This window comes from Numida meleagris, chromosome 9 (assembly GCF_002078875.1).
Source record: "Numida meleagris isolate 19003 breed g44 Domestic line chromosome 9, NumMel1.0, whole genome shotgun sequence".
NCBI classification, from domain to species: Eukaryota; Metazoa; Chordata; class Aves; order Galliformes; family Numididae; genus Numida; species Numida meleagris.
This window is the reverse complement of record NC_034417.1, coordinates 13628365-13646615: the sequence shown is the minus strand read 5'-3', so window position 1 is coordinate 13646615 and position 18251 is coordinate 13628365. Positions and strand designations below refer to the sequence as shown.

The 18251-nt window shown below is 41.6% G+C and overlaps 1 protein-coding gene across 12 annotated transcripts in view; it reads left to right on the top strand.

Annotated features, from left to right (window-relative positions):
- Positions 1-18251, top strand: part of AKAP13 (A-kinase anchoring protein 13) — a 197250-nt gene that overhangs the window by 159329 nt on the left and 19670 nt on the right. For all 12 annotated transcript variants that reach the window (XM_021407540.1, XM_021407539.1, XM_021407535.1 and 9 more), the window contains 7 exons: positions 6072-6114; positions 7101-7206; positions 12129-12300; positions 14974-15041; positions 15793-15859; positions 16779-16914; positions 17737-17849. In XM_021407540.1, the coding sequence (XP_021263215.1) occupies positions 6072-6114; positions 7101-7206; positions 12129-12300; positions 14974-15041; positions 15793-15859; positions 16779-16914; positions 17737-17849 (705 nt within the window). The remainder of the gene's footprint in view (positions 1-6071; positions 6115-7100; positions 7207-12128; positions 12301-14973; positions 15042-15792; positions 15860-16778; positions 16915-17736; positions 17850-18251) is intronic.

Genomic DNA, 18251 nt, shown 5'->3' with positions numbered 1-18251 from the left:
CTATGCAGAATAAATCCTTCGTTTCACGGAGGTGTATCTAGGAAAATGTAATTATCTACATTTCTACATTCCACTTGTATCATTTTATGGTTGATGTTTTTTTTTAAAAGGAATTCCCAACCCCTGCAAATATGTTTGAATGATAAAGGCAGCAACACATTTTTCAGAAAAGCTTCAAAAATTGAATCCGGTCAAGTAAACAGATGGAGGACTTTCTGATATTGTTCCCATATATTGCTCGAAGTATTGAAGCAGAAGCAGTTTCCAAGACTGAGTTTCTAACCCACACTCCATCTGATGTCTCAGATGTTCCAAGAGTTGCTGTGGCCATTCACAACTGTTAGTTCTTTAGCATTTTATGGAGGGAGGTCACAAGAGCTGTTGGCTGGAGTGCTCGGAAGACTGCTTTCAGCTTTGGAATAGCAAATTTCCAGTGTGGAGCATTGTTATAAAGCCAGGAACTGCTATAAATAAAACCACTGAAATGGAAGTTGAATTGAACTGTGCTGGAGGAGGTTGTTCTATTTACAGTAAAGTATTATTGTTCATCTTGACTTTTAGTCTAAATAGACTGTAGACTACAGAAAAAAGAAAGCACGGTGTTGCCTGGTCATGTTCTTCAGATCTTGGATACCAGAAGAACTCCTCTGAGAGGCAGCCTAAACAACACAAGCGCCTGAGTCTTTTCAGAAGTTCTTCACTTTAAATGCCTTTCACAAGGTCCCAGTTTAGGATTGCTCTGCTTCATTTGAAGAAGTGTGCACATAAGTTGGAGAAGCGTGTATATAATTTGAGTCAAACCCTTTTGGTGATTGGCATCTTATGACTAACGGCTGAAGGAAGTTTTCAGAGGAGTTAGCTTTGCAATAGTTGCATAGCATGGATATTCCTTGGATAATATTTTTATATTCTGAATTCTCTTTTGGCATATGATATGAGCAATACAAAAAATTCTTACTGTTTTATTGTTTTAAGTTTTTCTTTCTTCTTCTTATTAGCCGAATAATATTATGGGCTGAAAGGACGTAGGGCTGGGCCTTCCCCGTCTAGGTGAATCACTTGCATGACCAGAAGACAGATGCCCCCTCAGTGTTGGAGTGATGGGTATCCAGCAGCCTGGTGCTTGTCAGATCCCAGCATAGAGGTTTCCACCTGTGGTTGTATGCTGGGAAGTTTTGGGAAGCACAGCTCACAGTTATCTCCATGAGATGTGGTGTAGCAGTATCAGCTAAAAGAGTGGCTAGCTGGCTCCTACATCCCTCTTCAGAGAAACCTGTACTTATAAAGAATTCTCACAAGGCTGATGCTATGTGAGCACTGCTCTAAAATTATTTTTAAACAGGAATTGCAGTAAACCATTTTAATTTGCAAAGATTTCAGACATGGCCATAAACAAATAGTAGCAATTCCCAGAAAAGTGTGCATAGCAGTAGAAGATAAACATAACTTCAGAAACTGAAATAAGCAGAAGGCAGAGAGAATTTCAAAAAGTAGGTTCGAACTCATTTGTGTTATCCTTCTGAAAACGAGAGATTTGGTGTCACAGGCTGATTGCCGAGTTTGGCTCTGTATTTGGTAGACTTCTCCTAGGCCAGGGCTGGGTGGGATGCAGAGGGGCTTTTCTCAAGTTTAGGCATTTTCTTTTAAACAAGATCATGAGTTCTAGAAGAAGACAGATGGCTGTTTTTTCTGTTTTATGTTGCAAAAAAAAGTAAAGGAAATTTTGGTTTCTTAGTTTTAAAGCTGAAAGCTTTGAAGGTAATAACGTTACCAGAATTTTGTGTTTTTTAAGAGGTGGAAACAGGGAGAACTTTTCCAGGTAGATGAAGCTGACGTTTCAGATAAAGTATCCTTGCTGTATCTGACAGCTTTGGTATGTCATTTAACTGCAGAAAGCACCATAAAACTGATATCTTCTGTTGTTTTAGTTTGATTCCCTAGCAATTATCTCAGTGAGGCAGATACTCTTTGTCTGTTATGAGATCCTGTAAAAATATGCCAGCAAAATGTAAGGAAAACCTTGAATGTTGAGTTATGCATGCAGTAAGACCTGCATCCTCTGAAGCCTGCATCCTCCGAAACCTGCACTGTCTGCAATTTGCGCATTCTCAGCTCTTTGTTTCTTGTGCCTCTTCTGAAGCCAGATGCTTTGCAGACATTTCCTTTGCTTTGTTTCTAGTTTGCTTTGGCTGCTTTCCTCTCCTCTTTATTATTAAATACGTTTTCAAGCATGCTCTAATGTCTGCTGTTAACCCACTTCTCAGCCCAGGGCCGGACTCGACCATCGAGACGAATCTCCTTCTCCTTCAGCATCTCTCCACTCATTCCTAAGTCTAAAACTCTCTTTTCTATTGGCTCTTCTTCCAGTGATGATGAGGAGGAGTTGGATAGTAAGTAATCGTTTTCTGCGCGTTGCAGCCATTATGGGTATAAACAAAGGGAAATCTGTGTTTCTGCTTCAGACTTTGAAGTTTCGCTTTGCAAACACTGAACTAACCTTTCCGTTGCACGATGTCTATCAGCATTATCTTAGTCCTGTATCTGAATGCTAACTAATGGCAGAAAAAAAGGACTATAATCCAGAGAGTCTTGTACATCAGCGCTGTTGAATCTCATCCAGTTAATTTTGGTCTGTTATGCATTTGGTGAATGTTACCATCACTCACTCTAACTGGTGATGTTGTCATAAACTTTTTATAAAAAACAAAGTACTTGTCTTGAGATTGTTGCAGCACGTGGAGTTAAGAGGAGGGACAGAAGCTCCGTATGCAAGAAGTGACTACGTTGCTTGGTGGGAGTAGGGAAAGAGAGAAGCCCTGATACTAAATTCAGTAAATCTTGGTTACAGCTCTACAGTTGCCCTGCTGAGTACAGTGCAAGCATTGCTGCCAAACACCTTAGATCATCAAAGTGTTTATATTAGGTCCTGATGTTAAAATTGGAATAATTTTGGCAGGAAACTGTTAAATGCTATGGGTGGTAGTTTTTCTTCCTGCTGCAAACTCCATTGTTGAAAGTAAACCCAACTGAGGCAGAAGCTTAAATTAGTCATTTACCCTCCTCCTTTTCCTCTTTTGTTTTTCTTAAGTAGACATAACAAAAATATTGAAGGTGCTTCCTCTTTCTTAAACATGTTTTATTAGACTACTGAAATAAACCAGAACGGATAACTCTGTCTATAGAGGTAATTCAGAACTGGCTTCGTCAGCTGGTTCTAATACAAGCTTCCATCCCTTGTGTCCATAGTGGGATGGGAGAAATTCCTTTCCAGTCCAACAGATTTTGGTTGGTTTTTGAACTGAGAAGTCTCCTCACCATCCACTCTGAATACCTGCTGCATGTGTATAAGTTCTCCTCCTTTCCATTCCCGATCTTCACTGTGCATTTGTCCCTTGCTATAAGTCCTCTACTCTTCCTGGGTGTCATACCACCTGTGTCAATATTTAAGCTCTCTCCTCATCCCCTTTTGCTCTGTCCTTCTCTCTTTAACAAAACTCACAATTCGTGGTCCTCACAAAGTCAGCGGTGCCATGGTCAAAAATATTCTAAGCTAAACTTTTTGATAGTTTTCTTTTTAAGCATTCAAACAGTTAAGTAATTCCCAGTAGTCAGGTGAGGGTACAGCAATTTTTGAAGGTATTTTTATTAGCCAGTATTTATCTTCACTCCCTTAACTGCGCTGCTGTTACTGTTAGGTATTTGAAGTAAGGTCAAATATTGTCTCCCATGGAAATGTTCCTTTCTTTACATGTGTTATTCCCTCATATTTGAGAGTAGTGTGGTCTCTTTATATAAAGGTTGGTTTAACTGCAGCTAACTAATAAGACCGCTTTGGCAAATGGACGTTTTTCATGTAAAAATCCCAGAGCTATCTATTTCTTTCTTCACATCTTCAGGGTTCATCGTGAATGGATGTGCTGGTGTCATTAAGTCTATAAAACATGGTTTTCAGATGGCTGGACAAGCCAGACTTCATCTGAGAAAATGTTTAATCATTGTGATGAAGCCTTTGGATTTCTTGGCCCGCAGAAGTTGAATTACTGCCTGCATCAAGGGGTTACAGTATGCTAGTCCTGTTGCTGCTTTCTGCATGATTGACCTTGATTAATTATTTCAGTTCCAGCTACCACGTGAAATAATTTTGGAGAGTGATGCTTAAAAGATATTTAGATAAGTAAGCCAAAATTTGGCTGCTGACACAGCAATGGACATACATGGCAGTCCTTACCTTTAAAAAAAAAAGCACTAACTTTATCTGTGGGCCATGAAATCAGTTTTAGCTTTTCAGTTTTGTACCTGGCCATGATGGGAAACACTCATGCTGAACCTGGGAGCGTGTGTCCTTTTTTATGCTCATCTTCATGAGCTGTATAACTTGCCGCAGAATATTGATTTTATGATGCTAAATTGTAACCTAAAACCTAAACTGTGAAATCACAAAGAGTCCTTCGCCTTGTTTTTTGTCTGGGTACATTTTGCCTGTCAAGAGTGTCCCATTTGTAAGACAAAATACTACTGCAGTAAAAGATAAGTAGTACATAATTGAAGTTCCCATGCAATGTACTTTCTCAAGGTGGTGAAAAACAGTCATGAATATCAAGTCTATATAGCTCTTGATTCAGTGTTCTTATGCATTTGTTATGTTAACTGCAAAGAAACAGAAAGATTTGTGAAATAATGAATCCAGTCCAACTGAGTAGTCCGTTATAAAAAGGAAAGAGTAGGGAGGCTAGACCAGTGTAAAAGCAAAGCAGAGCTGAAACAAAAACCAGAGTGGATGGAGGCTGGGAGTTACTTGTGTGATCATAGGAAACACTTAGGCAGTAGGTAGTACCAAGTAAAACCCTCTGTAATCAGGAAATTGAAGTGGAGACTTCATTCAAGATGTGTTACAGTGTTACTCAGATTTTTTTTGATAGTTCATTAGTTAGACGGAAGATTTTGCAGGTGAGATCCTGAGAGACCTCCAAGCAGGGATTAGTTTATGCCAGTGTTTTAGTTTATCCAAATAAAGAAGTGATATTTCTGTCTCAGCCAGTGCTGATACCATCAGCAATTAGGAAAATGTGTGGTTTAGAGTCATAAGGCATAATACTGCGTGCACATTTTCCCTAATGCACTTTTGCATCCAGGACCATCTTTGTGAAGTGCCTTTTTGCATGCACCAGTAACTTTAGTGTGTTAACAGCATTTGAAGTCAGAAGACAGGTTTTCTTACAGTACACATGCAGAAGCCCAGCAAGATGATCAGTCCTGCTTCTTGCACTTCAGACAGACTGCAAGTGCTCCTTGCAGGGAGGTGGGGGCTTTTGGAATCCTGACCACCCCAGTTACTCCAGAGAGACTCTTCTCTAGATCGTTTCATCACCATTTTTTGGTATTCTTCCATGTCTCTGGCAAATGATATCAGCTGCCTAATCTGCCCCGCAAGCATTGTGCAAGCAGGTTTCTTGTGATATGCAGAGAAGTCATGTCAGTGGCAGAGCCTCAGCTGTGTGTCGCAAGTCAGCCTTCGTCCAGCACAGTGCTGCGGGGCTGAGCTCTACCCTGGCAACGCATTGAGGAAAATGGAATAAGGCTTCCCTTGTTTCCCTTATTTCTTAGGAAGCGTTTCAGGATTTTGATGGGAAAATGAACTGTAATTTTATCAGGCAGAAGAGTTTTGTATGTGAAACTCAGATGCGTTGCACAAAAGATTCTTTCTCGCGATGTGCCAATAAAAGTACTGTGGCAGAATGATTTGCTTTCATATCTGTTGTGATTACCTTGGCAGTTCTGTATCAGATACCCTGATTTACTAGCCAAGTTAGCAGGCATACATCATTTGCTTAATAGCTGAAGAATGATAAAAACACTAAGCAATCTTTCACCTCAGCTTCTAATCTGAGATCACCTAAGGTTAAGGGGAACAGGCTTTATCCTGAGTACATGAAATCTATTCTAAACACTCCCTGCTGATAAACATTTCCCTCTCCTCTTTAACTGTCCAAACATGCGAACTATGTTTTTAAATCCAGTGAGCTAAGACTGCAGCCTGACACGTCACCTCCCATCTCTCCTCTCTTTTGCAGGTACTCAGGCGTTCGGTGGCCCTGCAGGTTCCTTGGTTCAGAGGTACGGTATTTTGGGGTTCCCCATCTCTTCTGTTGGGTCGCCAGTGGTGTGCTCCCATTTGGAACATCAGGAGTCTTCCTGGGAGAATCCCAAGTGTGTTAATCAGCCCCCTGTGCATATTTTAGATGATACAATGTGAAAATTGTTTGGTTTATGTCTTAGCTCTAACAAGGCTTTAGTCATAGATTACCCCATCAGACAGGCTGTTATTTAACCTGATGAGTTTACTCTGAGTTACAGCAGGTTCCTCCCTTTGTCGAGTCTGTTTCTCGTTAATGATCATGTTTTTGTATGGTACTTTTCATCCTTGCAAGCTGTACAGAGATGATCTCTGCGATGGGTGTAATTTCCTATTCTTCTTTAGAAACTGAAGAAATCATAAACTGGTGCATGTAAAGGCAGGCAGAAAATATCCACGAAATGTGTAAATTTAATATAAATAACCATTGCAGTTTATTATCTTCTGTTGCTATTCTCATCTCTCAGGGGAGGCTTTACAGACGGTGTGGTTTCTGTTACAGACAGCCTTTTCACAGGGTTCATTATGTATCTTGCTCTGGAAGGAGATCTCCCATTCAAAAATGTCCATCTCTTTTGCCTGCCCCAAGCCTGAAATAAGCTGCACACTGACAATTACATGCCAGGATTGATTTTATGTGCACAATGAGACAGACTTTTCCTCTCAGCAGCCAGATGCTGAGCAGGTTACTCGTTATTTGGCCATTGAAGCAGCAGAGGGTGCTGTGGCACGCTTTGAGGATGGAGATTGACTTTAAAAAAAGAAAAAGGCTTTCTTGAAACATGCTGCAAACTGCTTGATGGGCATTTTGCCTTTATTGCCTTCACGTGTGTAACGCCATAAAGCAATCTGTGACCCTGCAGAATAACAAATGCATTTCTCCTTTAAAAACGTACCTATCCTTCTAATATATGCTTTGGGAGAAAAACTGAAAATAAAACCCAACCTCTTCCCTTTTTGATTTTAGCATATCTGAAGAGAGCAGCAGTGTCCCCTCTAGTAAAAGTGGAACAAAAGTCAGTCGTACCTTCAGCTACCTCAGGAATAAAATGTCCAGCAGCAAGAAGAGCAAAGTAAGTGCTTTTCCTAATTTATATAGCCACAAAAAACCTGTAGGCAGCAAAGATTAATTATGTATTTTGGTGTGTTTTCATGGTGTGGTAGTTATGTCTTCACCTGACTCAATTTTTCCTTTTGCAAGGGGAGGATTTTCTGTGTGGTCTTACAGAAGGGCAACGTGGGAAATTTTAGCAGCCCCAAATTAAAATGCATCCAAGGCAAGGTTTCCTGTGCAATGTTTTGGCCTCTTTTTCCCCACTGAATTGTTTTTCATTTTAGAGAATAGACTGCGCTCTCGCATGAGTTATGGTTTTGCAGTGATTGATGGGTCTAATTTTCACAGTGCCCGAGAGGCATTTAGTAAAACGAAGACAGGAGAAGGGACTGGCTACCAAAGGCTTATATCATATTTCCCCTTTTTTTTTTCTACCTTTGTCACAAAATTCCTGTGCACTGCTCAGTTGCTCAGACCCTGACCTCGAGAGATGACCGTTACTTGTATTTTCCCCCATTTCTGGAGCAGATAGGTTGAGTTTGCTGAAGGTTAAGCACTTCTTCAGCACGGCTGAATTTCCTGGGGAAAAAACTGGTTATAGAAATAATTACATTAATGCTGCATGCTTCACAAAAACAGGCTACTTTTTCCTTAGATTGTCCCCTGAAGATGAATGTATGTTTGGTTGTTTTGTTTTCTTTCGCTTGGATATTTTTTAACTTTAATCTCACCCCTATTTACCATGTCTGATGGATAGAAGATATCTTACTCCATAGCTCACAGCATGCAGTCTGTGTTATGTGCTTAACTGATGCATAGCTACTGTGTTGAAAAATCCTGTTGGAAGGCCCCTGAAACACATAACTACATTTTCTGGTGAGAGTTTGAATAGCAAACAGGAAACAAGTTGTGGCATGATGCACAGTGTCTATCACATAGTTATGGGAGGGGTTGCAGTCTATCTGTACAAACAACCTCGGTTGAGCATTTCCCAGTGCAAGCACTTGGTCTTCCACCCTGTGCTCCTGTGATATAGGTGACTTTGTGCAGTGTAGTGGCATGGTGCACATTTAGATGCTTATTTTTGGAAGATTACATCACCGCTGCAATGAGGTACCAGCTGTAATGACCTCAGTGTCCGTAATGCACAGTTCCTCTTTGTGGATTTGTCTTTGAGGATGCAAACTGCAGCTACCAACAGCTCCAAGCTGCTGCTGAAGAGCTTTAAGCCAATGCTGTTCTCTTTTGTAAAGTGCAATGTCCAAAAAAAGTACTCAGAAGCCTCAGTGCAATACACCGGTGAGAAGTTGTGGTTTGTGTTGCACAGACTGTGCACAAGACTGGAAATTCGTTCGCTGGTTGTTGCAGTTTGGGTCTACCATCTCTAAGTCAAGAACGAGATGTAAATAACAAATTTTGTTGGGACAAGTAAGAAAATACGACAGGTGTTTGCAGTATCTTTCTTAGAATCGTGGAATCATTAAGGTTGGAAAAGACCACGAAGATCATCTAGTCCAACCATCAACCTGTTCTTAAATAGGTGTAGTCCATTTGAGTTCACTGAGTTCATGATCATGTTTGAAACTGTCAATAAAACTAGAATTACTCCAAACTCCCAACCATGCACTAAAAATTGCAGTACGTAGCACTTCTGATGTTTTGGCTAAATAGAAAGCCATAATATCCAAATTACACTTTCTTATCTGCTTTTGGTGAAATGTTTGCGCTACGCACGTTTTAGGACTTCAGCAATACGTTTAAATAATTCAACATCAAAATTCTTGGGAACGCTGAATTCTCAAACCTTAGAGCTGGTTCAAACCTGCAAGATTTAAAAGGAAAAACAGCAAACCTTGAAAGAGGAAGTTGGGCAGGAAGAGTTGGTTTCTGCTGCTGTCTGGGCTGTCGGCAGGGAGAGGGAGAATGCAAGTTCTTTCCAACTAGGTTTTCCTTTTCTCCAAACCTGGCTTCAGAAATGCGTCGTTTTCTAAGATTAACCATAAAATAAAGCGCTTTGGAGAATGTTGACGGCAGTGGCTCTTCTTGAAAATGAGTTTTGGGAAAGTTCTGTAACAAAGGACGCTTGGAGTATTAACTGTAGTGAAGATACTGGTTTAAGTTTGTGTGTATTTGCCCACGCACTAAATGTGACGTAGGGATTAGTCAGTGCATCTCTTGCAATCAGCAGCACGCACCGCCTCACGCTTTTTAAAGTTTACAATGCTCTGTGTCCCTGTCAGTTAGAAAAACTCATTTTTCTTCCTTTTGGTAGAGAGTTTCTGGGAAATGACGACATCAAGATTAGCATGAGTAATTTCTCCTGACTTGTGTGGTTCATGGGCAGTGTTGTACCGGCACTTCGGTATATAGCAGGGACTGTGAGTGTTTGGAAGGAGCCGTAGAGCAGGAGTGCAAGTGTAGGGAACCTTCAGTGGCACTTTGTGTACTGAAGTACGACATTGCAACACTGAGATGTGTTCACTTTTACTTTCTATATATCCCAAACATTACAGAGGAGTTTTGTTTAGCCAATTCCTCTGCCTTTTAAAAGCGTGGCCTTCAACTGACTTGCAGCCTCAATATTAACCCCATCCTTTCCTGCCCATAGTTAATTTTTTTCAGCAGTGGGGGTAGGGCAGAGCAGGGTGAAAGCAGCAGCAAAGTAGCTCGTACCATCTTCGAGGAAGTCAGCGGCTGTCGGCCCGCCCTCCTCCCCATTTTGCTCAACCCTTTGCTGGCTGCTGCTCCTGGGTTGCCACCATGGGCTAGCTCTGCTGGGAGCAGCCCTCCTGCCCCGGGGGCAGAATGTCCATCAAAAGGCATCGATTTTCCGAAGTACCCCTGGTCACAGTGAAGCTGGTAGGACTTAAGAACTGGGAGGTAAGAGTTTTGTGGTTATTTTGTAGCGGGGCTGGCTGCTGCACTGCGCTGGCTGTTATTTTGGGCTGTCAAACCAAGGGTCCTTGCCCGCGGTTTCTGTTGGTGCTTGTTGGTGCAGCATTTCAACACCCATGGGTGCATCCTCAGATGCACCATAAAGCGGAGCTTTAAATCACGTTGGCAGCCCTGATGGAGCAGGTTAATGCTTTTATTTGTGCAGTCCTCTTTGAAAACAAGTAACTGTCACAGCAAAACCAAAAAGTAATCTCGTTTTGAGACACTGCTTCAGCATTATCACTCCATCCGTGTGCAGAGCTCGCTGGTTGCTCCTTCAAGGCAGTGCACCGTTTCCTGTTTCTCACCGAGTAGTTGAGCTTAAATTGAAATAGTTTTTACAGTGATTTTATGAAGGAAATATATTATTCCAGGCTGCAGAATTACTGGACTTTGCAGTAGGCATCGGGGACTCCTTCTGGCAGTCCTTCTGGTGCCATCACCAAGAATTTAGCTGCAGTTTTAGTTCTTGAATCAGGCTGGACTTGGTGGGAGGTGGGCAGGTTGGTCAGAGGAGAACAGTGTGGAATGATGGCAGGATGGTGATGGCTCAAGGAGGCAAAGCATATTTTTCCTTGCAGGTTTTCTCCTTCAGGCAGGGTTATTTCATCCAGCAATGCTTTTTTTTTTTTTTTTTTTAAAGCTTTTTTGCTGTATGAAGTTGCATTTGGGGTCAGTAAACAGCACTTGTGTTTGTGAGACTCTGCAGGCAGAAACTCTGATGCTGGCATTTTGCCTGGGGCATGTTGGGAGAGGGCAGCCTTTAGGCTGGGTTACTAATTAATTAAGCGTGTCATCAAAGGCACAAAAGTTTCCCTCCTGGTGTCTGCAGAGCTCGATACCTCTTTTAACTGCTTCTTGGCAGTTGCTCACACAGGGAGCTCTGCAGCTCTCCAGTGTTTAGGTTCCTCCTGTGAAATATTTAGCAAAGGGCACGTGGCATATAAGTAACAAAATGCAAAGTTAAGTTCACAGAAGCCTTTGCCAATTTCAGGTTAACCTTCTCTTAGAGATGCCATGGAATCTTCAGTAGTAGTTGAAATATAGATTTGGAGGGGGATAGCATGAAGAACATTTTGTATCTAGAAAGACAAGGAGCCACTATAATTCAAATGTTGAGTTTTTCTATGGAGTTTCCTATAAAAATTAGATGGTAGGCTGTGTTTGGGAGACCTCTAAATTCATGAAATGCCTCAGCAGACATTTCTCACACTTCTAGTAGTTAGCAAGCTTCTGTCTCAGGTAGAGATAGAAAGATAGACAAAAACTACAGAGAAGCTGTCTGTGCTTAACATCTTTCCAAAGACTCTTGAGCAGTTCCGGGGTGGAATTGTGGCTTCCTGAAGACAAGATAATCTTTGTCTGGTGTTGCTATTGTTCCTCAGTCTTTCTGTGATGCCGTATTTTGAGAGTTTGTGAAAGATCACTGGCTTCATTTGTTTGGGGTTACAAGAAGCTGTTGAAAAAAGCTGTCCCTGCTAGTAAGAAGGAAAAAGGAGGAAGAAATAATCTGATAGTGGTGCTGTACTGTTGCCGTAGAGGGCTTGCTTTCTCCATTACACATGCAGTGCAAAGCATGGGTCTTAGAACTAGCCTTAAAAATTGTTTTGCAAGTTGAACATGCATTGTACATGGCGTATGTGGTATTAAATTCTTTAGAAGTTCTTAAGAGCTCTGTTAGAGCCCAAATGAAGAAAAAAGGTAAGTCATTAACCCAAGAAGGCAAAGGTGGACAAACACAGCTGCCTTCAAAGCAGGCTCAGTTTTGTCTCCTTTGATGAAATACCCGTGCAGAGGGCTCTGCAAATCAGTACTATGTAAATCTATTTCCATGGGGCCCTAGGTGTTTTATTTTTTTTTAGTGGAGAGCTGTGTAGACACATGGCCATTGTTACAGTGTGCACCGATCGATATCGTCATAGTGCTAAAGGCAAACAATGAAGAATCTGTAACTAGAGAATAGACCTCTGCAAAGTAACGAGGCATTCGTTCTTTGTCTTGCGGCAGGAAAAAGAGAAAGATAAAGAGAAGACTAAAGAGAAGGACAAAGATTCCAAGGAAAAGGAAAAAGATAAGAAGACGTTAAATGGACACCTCTTCACTGCAACCTCTGTTGTAGCCCAAGCAATCTGTTACCACTGTATGAAGCCTTTCAATAAGGATTCGTACTACTGTGCAAGTAAGTTTTGTCTTCCTCTCTGCTTTTATTGTGCATTGAATCTGAATTGGGAAATGTGAACCCAGTGTTGTGTTGTTCTCACGTTTAAGCAGTGGTGACGTGGGGCAGGAAGGAGGCTTTGGAGGTAGTGATTCATGTGGTAATGACTTATGGAAGCTGTGCAGAAGTGAATCATGGCTGCATGGATTTGTCCTGCAGCTTCCTGCCTAGCTCCTGCTCGGTCACAGCAGCGTCCTCTGCTTAGTGAGATGTATCAGACAGCTGGAGCACTTGGGTTATTTCAGCTGCGTGGTGTGGGTTGGGACAGAGGTTCTTTGTTAAAAGTGATGATAGACAGAGAAAGCTCCTTTGGATCAGGGCTGTTATTTCCAGTGGATGTCCCACCCATCAGTGGTATATTGCTGTACGTACTTCAGTTATCTGAAGCACTGCTTCCTTAAGCCCTTAATGAAAACATGGTACAAAAAGGAAATGCTAGCCTTTTTTTCCGTTCTTATGTGAGGCATCACCTGTCAAGTGATGTGTGATGTACATGTAAGACAGTGCAGGCAGTACAGCAACCGCATCATGGGGTTTCTATGAGCGTGGCCATTTTGTCCTCGTTTCTCATCAGATGGCTTCTCATGCCGATGACTGATCAGATCAGTGGCATTTATGTGGTCACGACCAGAATGGTGACTGGTTAATTAGGTTACCCAAAACTGCAGAATGTGTAGATTAAATGTCTCGTTCTCACTGCAGCTCAGGACTCTCAGTTCTTCGCTATTAGTAATATATTGTCTCTGCCAACCTGGAGATGAGGCAAAGCGTGTACCAGCATCACTCCCAGGCTGGGGCAGGAGGCTCTCCAGGCTCTCCTGTTCACGCTGATCGTGCATAAAACATCTTAAGTACGATGGGGAAGGAGCAGCTAGCTGAATCTCCAGAAGCAATGTGAAGTTTCCTGAAAGAGATTTCAAACTTGTTTGCGTGAGCAATGCTCTGTGTCAACCTGATGGGAGATGGAAAGCATCATCAATTACAGGCTTTCAGATGCATCCTTTCCCTTTCCTCACTCTACCTTTTTAACTCCACTTTAAATCACTTAGAAGACATATCTCAATTTATCTTTTATATCCTGGTGAGTTAAAATAATCCAACAGCACCGTGTAGCAGCACGTTTTAGTAGAGACATTATTTCTTTGTTTTCCAAGTTTAAATAGAAATTTATTGCATTTTTTCTGTATTGCCCAGAAAATGACTGTCACAAGGAAGGTTTGGTCAGAGCTGACTGTTACTCTGTACATCTGAGAGTGGTCTATTGTCACGCCGCATCTTAAAATAAACTCCTCGATGCCTTGAAAGTAGCAGATAACCACCAGCAGAGGCTCTCTCATTCTCCTGCCATTTTGTAGGCTGTTTCTTTTCTGCAGAAGTGACACTGCTGTACTGCTCTCATCACTGCTGTCTCACCTGTAGATGACTTTTTCTTAATGGTTTTCAAAGGATTGACTCATTGTAAGTCAACATCTGAACCTTTCAGTAGCACCACGTCTTCCTGAACAGCCAATGCTGAAAGGCTTAGTGTGCTCTGAAATGAATGGGAAAGGGAAAGAATGTTTTTTTTTTTTAATAGGTCTCTGTGTTCTTTTTTTATTTTTTATCATCACTGATGGAGCAAAGAGGCTTTCTGGGTTTTAATTATTAATAACATTGATAGGGAGGAGCTGGAGGAACTTCCTGCCTGCTGAAGGGTTGAGTTAGTTGGAGGAATAAAGTCCCCGAACCAGATTTTTGATCAGAAACATGCCATGATAACTGCAAAATGCTTTACTCCTAAATGGGAGATTTTAAGGTGCTGACTTCAGGTTTTCAAGGCTTGAGTTTGAATTTAAGGGTTATGAATTGTCTCCCTGCCTCTTTTTGTTTGATTTCAGTGTCAGACACCAGAAGTGAGTTCTGTCCCTCTTCCTTGTTTGTTCTGAACAGCGATACTGCCTGTGGGTTTTTGCAAGAGCATGGCTGCTTCTGTCTGTCATATGCGCAGGAAGTTGTGGGACACTGACTAAAACAGCAACACCCTAACCTTTACTCTTACCTTTCGCAAAATATCGGAAGAATTACTGGCTTTTAATAAGTAGGCCTAAATTTAAGAAATCCTAGGTATATGAGAATATTTTGTAAGTCTGAGCCTGGATGTTTTTTTTCCTTTTCGTATTTCTTTTAGAAAAAATTCAGAGCTGTACACTTTAATGTACGCTTAAAACACGGTTCTTGGGCCGTGTTAGCATATTTTCTTGAATTTATGGAAACAATAGGTTAAAGGGGGATGCTCAGTGCATGGGTGAATGTCGTGGTTTCAGCCCAAAGCAGTGACTTCAGTGTAGTTTTCAGTCCCTGCCCCGCAGCTGCTGTTGCCTGGCAGAAGCTCCTGTTGCTTTTTCTGCTCATACTATAGTACAGAACTCAGATCCTGTGCTGCAGATCCAGGCTGTGATATATCTGAATTTTAGTAAATTAATTTTCCTGTCCTTTTCCTGCCTTTTGGATCCCATTGGCCTGGTCTTGATAAGAACAGTCTTTGTATTTGCAGGGAATATGTAGGCACTGCCATTGGTTTCTGTTTGTCTCCTGCTTCTGCTTTGCGGCTTACTTTTCTTTCAGAGGAATAACTCATCTCTTTTCTTCTGACAGATTGCAATGCAATTGTTCACAAAGGCTGTAAGGAGAGCTTTGCTTCCTGTGCAAAGGTGAAAATGAAGGTAAGCGGTGTCATCTACTGCACTGCATTATAAGAAGGAAATGTAAACGATTCAGTCTGCAGATATATACCATCTCAGGGTGGTCTGCAACGAGGAGCAAAGACAGCAGCAGACGCTGGGAGGAAGTGATGCATAAAGAAACTGAGGGTATCCAGAATCTGAAACTAGATATTCCCAGGGCAAACACCATCCTTCCTGTGCACGTGTAATGTGATAAATGCATATGATTAAAGAAAGTTTCTCACTGGCAAAACTTCAGGTGTACCCAGCATCCATAAATCCAGGATCTCTTCATTTCTGAGTACTACATCCTTTTATGCAGCATTACATGCATATATAATGCATGATGAAATGTATTAAATATGTATGCTGTTTATATGAGGGATATGCAGAATCTGTGCTTGTTCCAAATGTGCAAAAATCTGCCACTTCTGCAGCATGGCTGTTGAAACCAGTTACTGCTCATACCATTACGAGCTAAGAAAACTTCCTCTATGATTTTAGTTGTTCCCTTCAGTAGTCAGCCTTTTCTCTTTCCATTTTGCTGTTTATTGTACTGTTTATTTTGCCCATTTCATAGATGGGAACAGCAGTAGCTGCTGAGGGTCGCTCCGTTATATACTACCTATATTGGAGAACTGGTCAGTTCTGAGAGGATTCAGTAGGGACGGGGCTTTTTAACTGTAGTTATGTGGCACAGCCCAATGGGAGAAAGGAGGAGAAATTACAGTGAATTTCCTTTTTCTTCCAGCCACAGAGAGGAATGCTGCAGGCACATGATACCTCTTCGTTACCCACAGTGACCATGAGAAACAAAGGTAAAGTTTTCTTTTTCTCCCTTTTGGTGGTGGTCTCTGTCTGCTGTTCCTGTTGTGCCTGATTAATGTGACTGATTAAGCAGGTAGAGCAGGGATGAGTGCATCTTCTCTGCATAGTAAGCACTATTTGAGATTTTAGAAGTTGTGCTAAAGCTGCACGGATGGTTTAGTCTTATGCTTTGAGGTAGTAAAAATAGGAAGTTAAATTCTGAATAGGAGCAACGCTGACAAAGTTTGTATGGCTGCCCTGAGGTGTGTGCTGCGCTGCAGAGCTCCCCAAAGGGACTGGTGGCAAAGAACTGGAATGAAATAGCCTACATGAGTTTTGGAGCATCATAGTTAGATAAGCTCATCTAGTGGTAGCTTGTAGATCACTGTACAGTACCATGCTGTATGATATGGTCATACCCACTGTGGTTTTAGTCATCAAATTCAGAGGAATTGCTCCAGGAACCAGAAATATGTCTGAAGAAAGAAAAATTCAGAGTTAAGATGAAAGGATTAGACACACATATGTGATAGTATGAGAAAAGGAATTAGTGTTTCTCTGTAGTGTGTACAGATGGAAGAACCTATCTCAAAAGATTTGACCAGAAACAGGATGGATATAACCACAGGATCTCTTTGCCCAGAGAAATTAAAACCAACACAGTAGATTGCTACATGTGATGATTTTCTGAATAACATTAAATTTGGTTTCCCAAGTACATGTTTCTGGACTTGCAGGTTCCAGGTATATAGGGAGAGGCAGAAAGCTCAGGCTTCCCTGCAGTTAGGGCTGTGTCTAACAGCTGCAGATCACCTAGTGGCAACTCTAGAGAGAGAAGGGAATTTTAGAGTTTGCTTTCTTTAAGACTCCATCACTGCAGCTAAGAATGCAGTCTTATGAGCTGACTTTTCTCTGGTGCTTCCCTTCCAGGCTCGCAACCTAAGGAGCGCCCTCGCTCCGCAATACTTGCTCCCGACGAAAACACCGTCACCTCCATATTCAATAACAGGAGATCGCAGCAGCCTACAGCACTTTCAAAAAGTGTCTCGATACAGAACATTGCAGGGTAAGGGTTCTGCCTGTGAGTACACGGGGATTAACTGCTGTGAGCGTGGAGGAATTCAGATCTCGTTAAAAATAAGTTTGTGTAGTGTGAGCTGTGTTAAAAGTACAAAAGAGGGTCACAAAACCAGAAATGCCCATATTATATATGATACTATCAGCTGTCTTCTGCACAGTCAGACTGTCTGGGTTAGGTTTAGTCGTGGCGTGAGTGCAGAGGCATCTGAGCTGGCCTGATGGTTTTAAGGAGCACTTCACAGAGATGCTCTGGGATCCAGGAAGCCAGCTGGCCTTGGGATTGGAACTGTGCGATCACATCTTTTTGCAGCTCAGGCATAGTATTAATTTTTGTGTCCATAATGGTAGGGCAGATGCACAGAGCTGCGATCTTCACGATGTTTTAGGAATGTGTTATGTATAATTAGCTACAAAAAATCACAGAAGAAAATAAAATGTATGGTTCCTATCCTACTTGCACGTTGAGTAATTCTACAAACAGGGCAATTGCATGGACTGGGACGTTCTAGACAATTGGTATGCCCTCGCTACTCATGGTGAAACTTACTTCAGTCCATTTTTTTCCTTTTATCTTGCTCAGAGCAAGCAGTACAGACTCTTGGGTAGCCTTTTGTATTGCATTTTTCATGGTTTGCTCCAATAACAGTGAGGATGGGAAGTGACAGTGTAAAATGGAAAGCAATGAAAAGGAGTTACCCGAACCGTAAAAGCTGAGTTGTGATTCTGTAGAGAAGAAGCACTGTCATTTAGAGCTGCAGGTCTGGTTTGTGATGTTGTAAACAATATCCTGTCTTCTGTTCTTCTTCAGGGTTGGGAATGATGACAGCTTAATACACACTTGGAAATTTCTGTCACAGTCCACGGACTCTTTACATAAAATTAGCCGGGTGAATGAATCCACAGAGTCATTAGTTGATGAAGGTAAGACATCCCATGGCACTTACAGCAGCAGGAAGGTCTCCTGCTTTCCAAAAATAGAAAATCCAGTTTGACATTTCAACATGAGTTTTTCTTTTTAATGGACAATTAAAGTGCATGTAATGTAATGTTAGAAGGATAACCTGACAAAAAGACACCGCGCAGTAATTTCGTGTTGAATTGTGGGAAAACATTTTGAAGGTTTCAGTTACAGTTGAGTTCCTTGGAATTGAGCTTGAGGGCAAACATTTCCACCTTCTGTTTTGTTCCTCTGCCCTGCTCATACAGCAACATACGGACCTTACCTTTTTCTGCTGATATGAGGTTTTTTTCTTGTGGGGACAGAGAAAATTTGCCATTTGCAATGCCATATTGCATTGATGGATGCAATACCTGTAGTGTTCA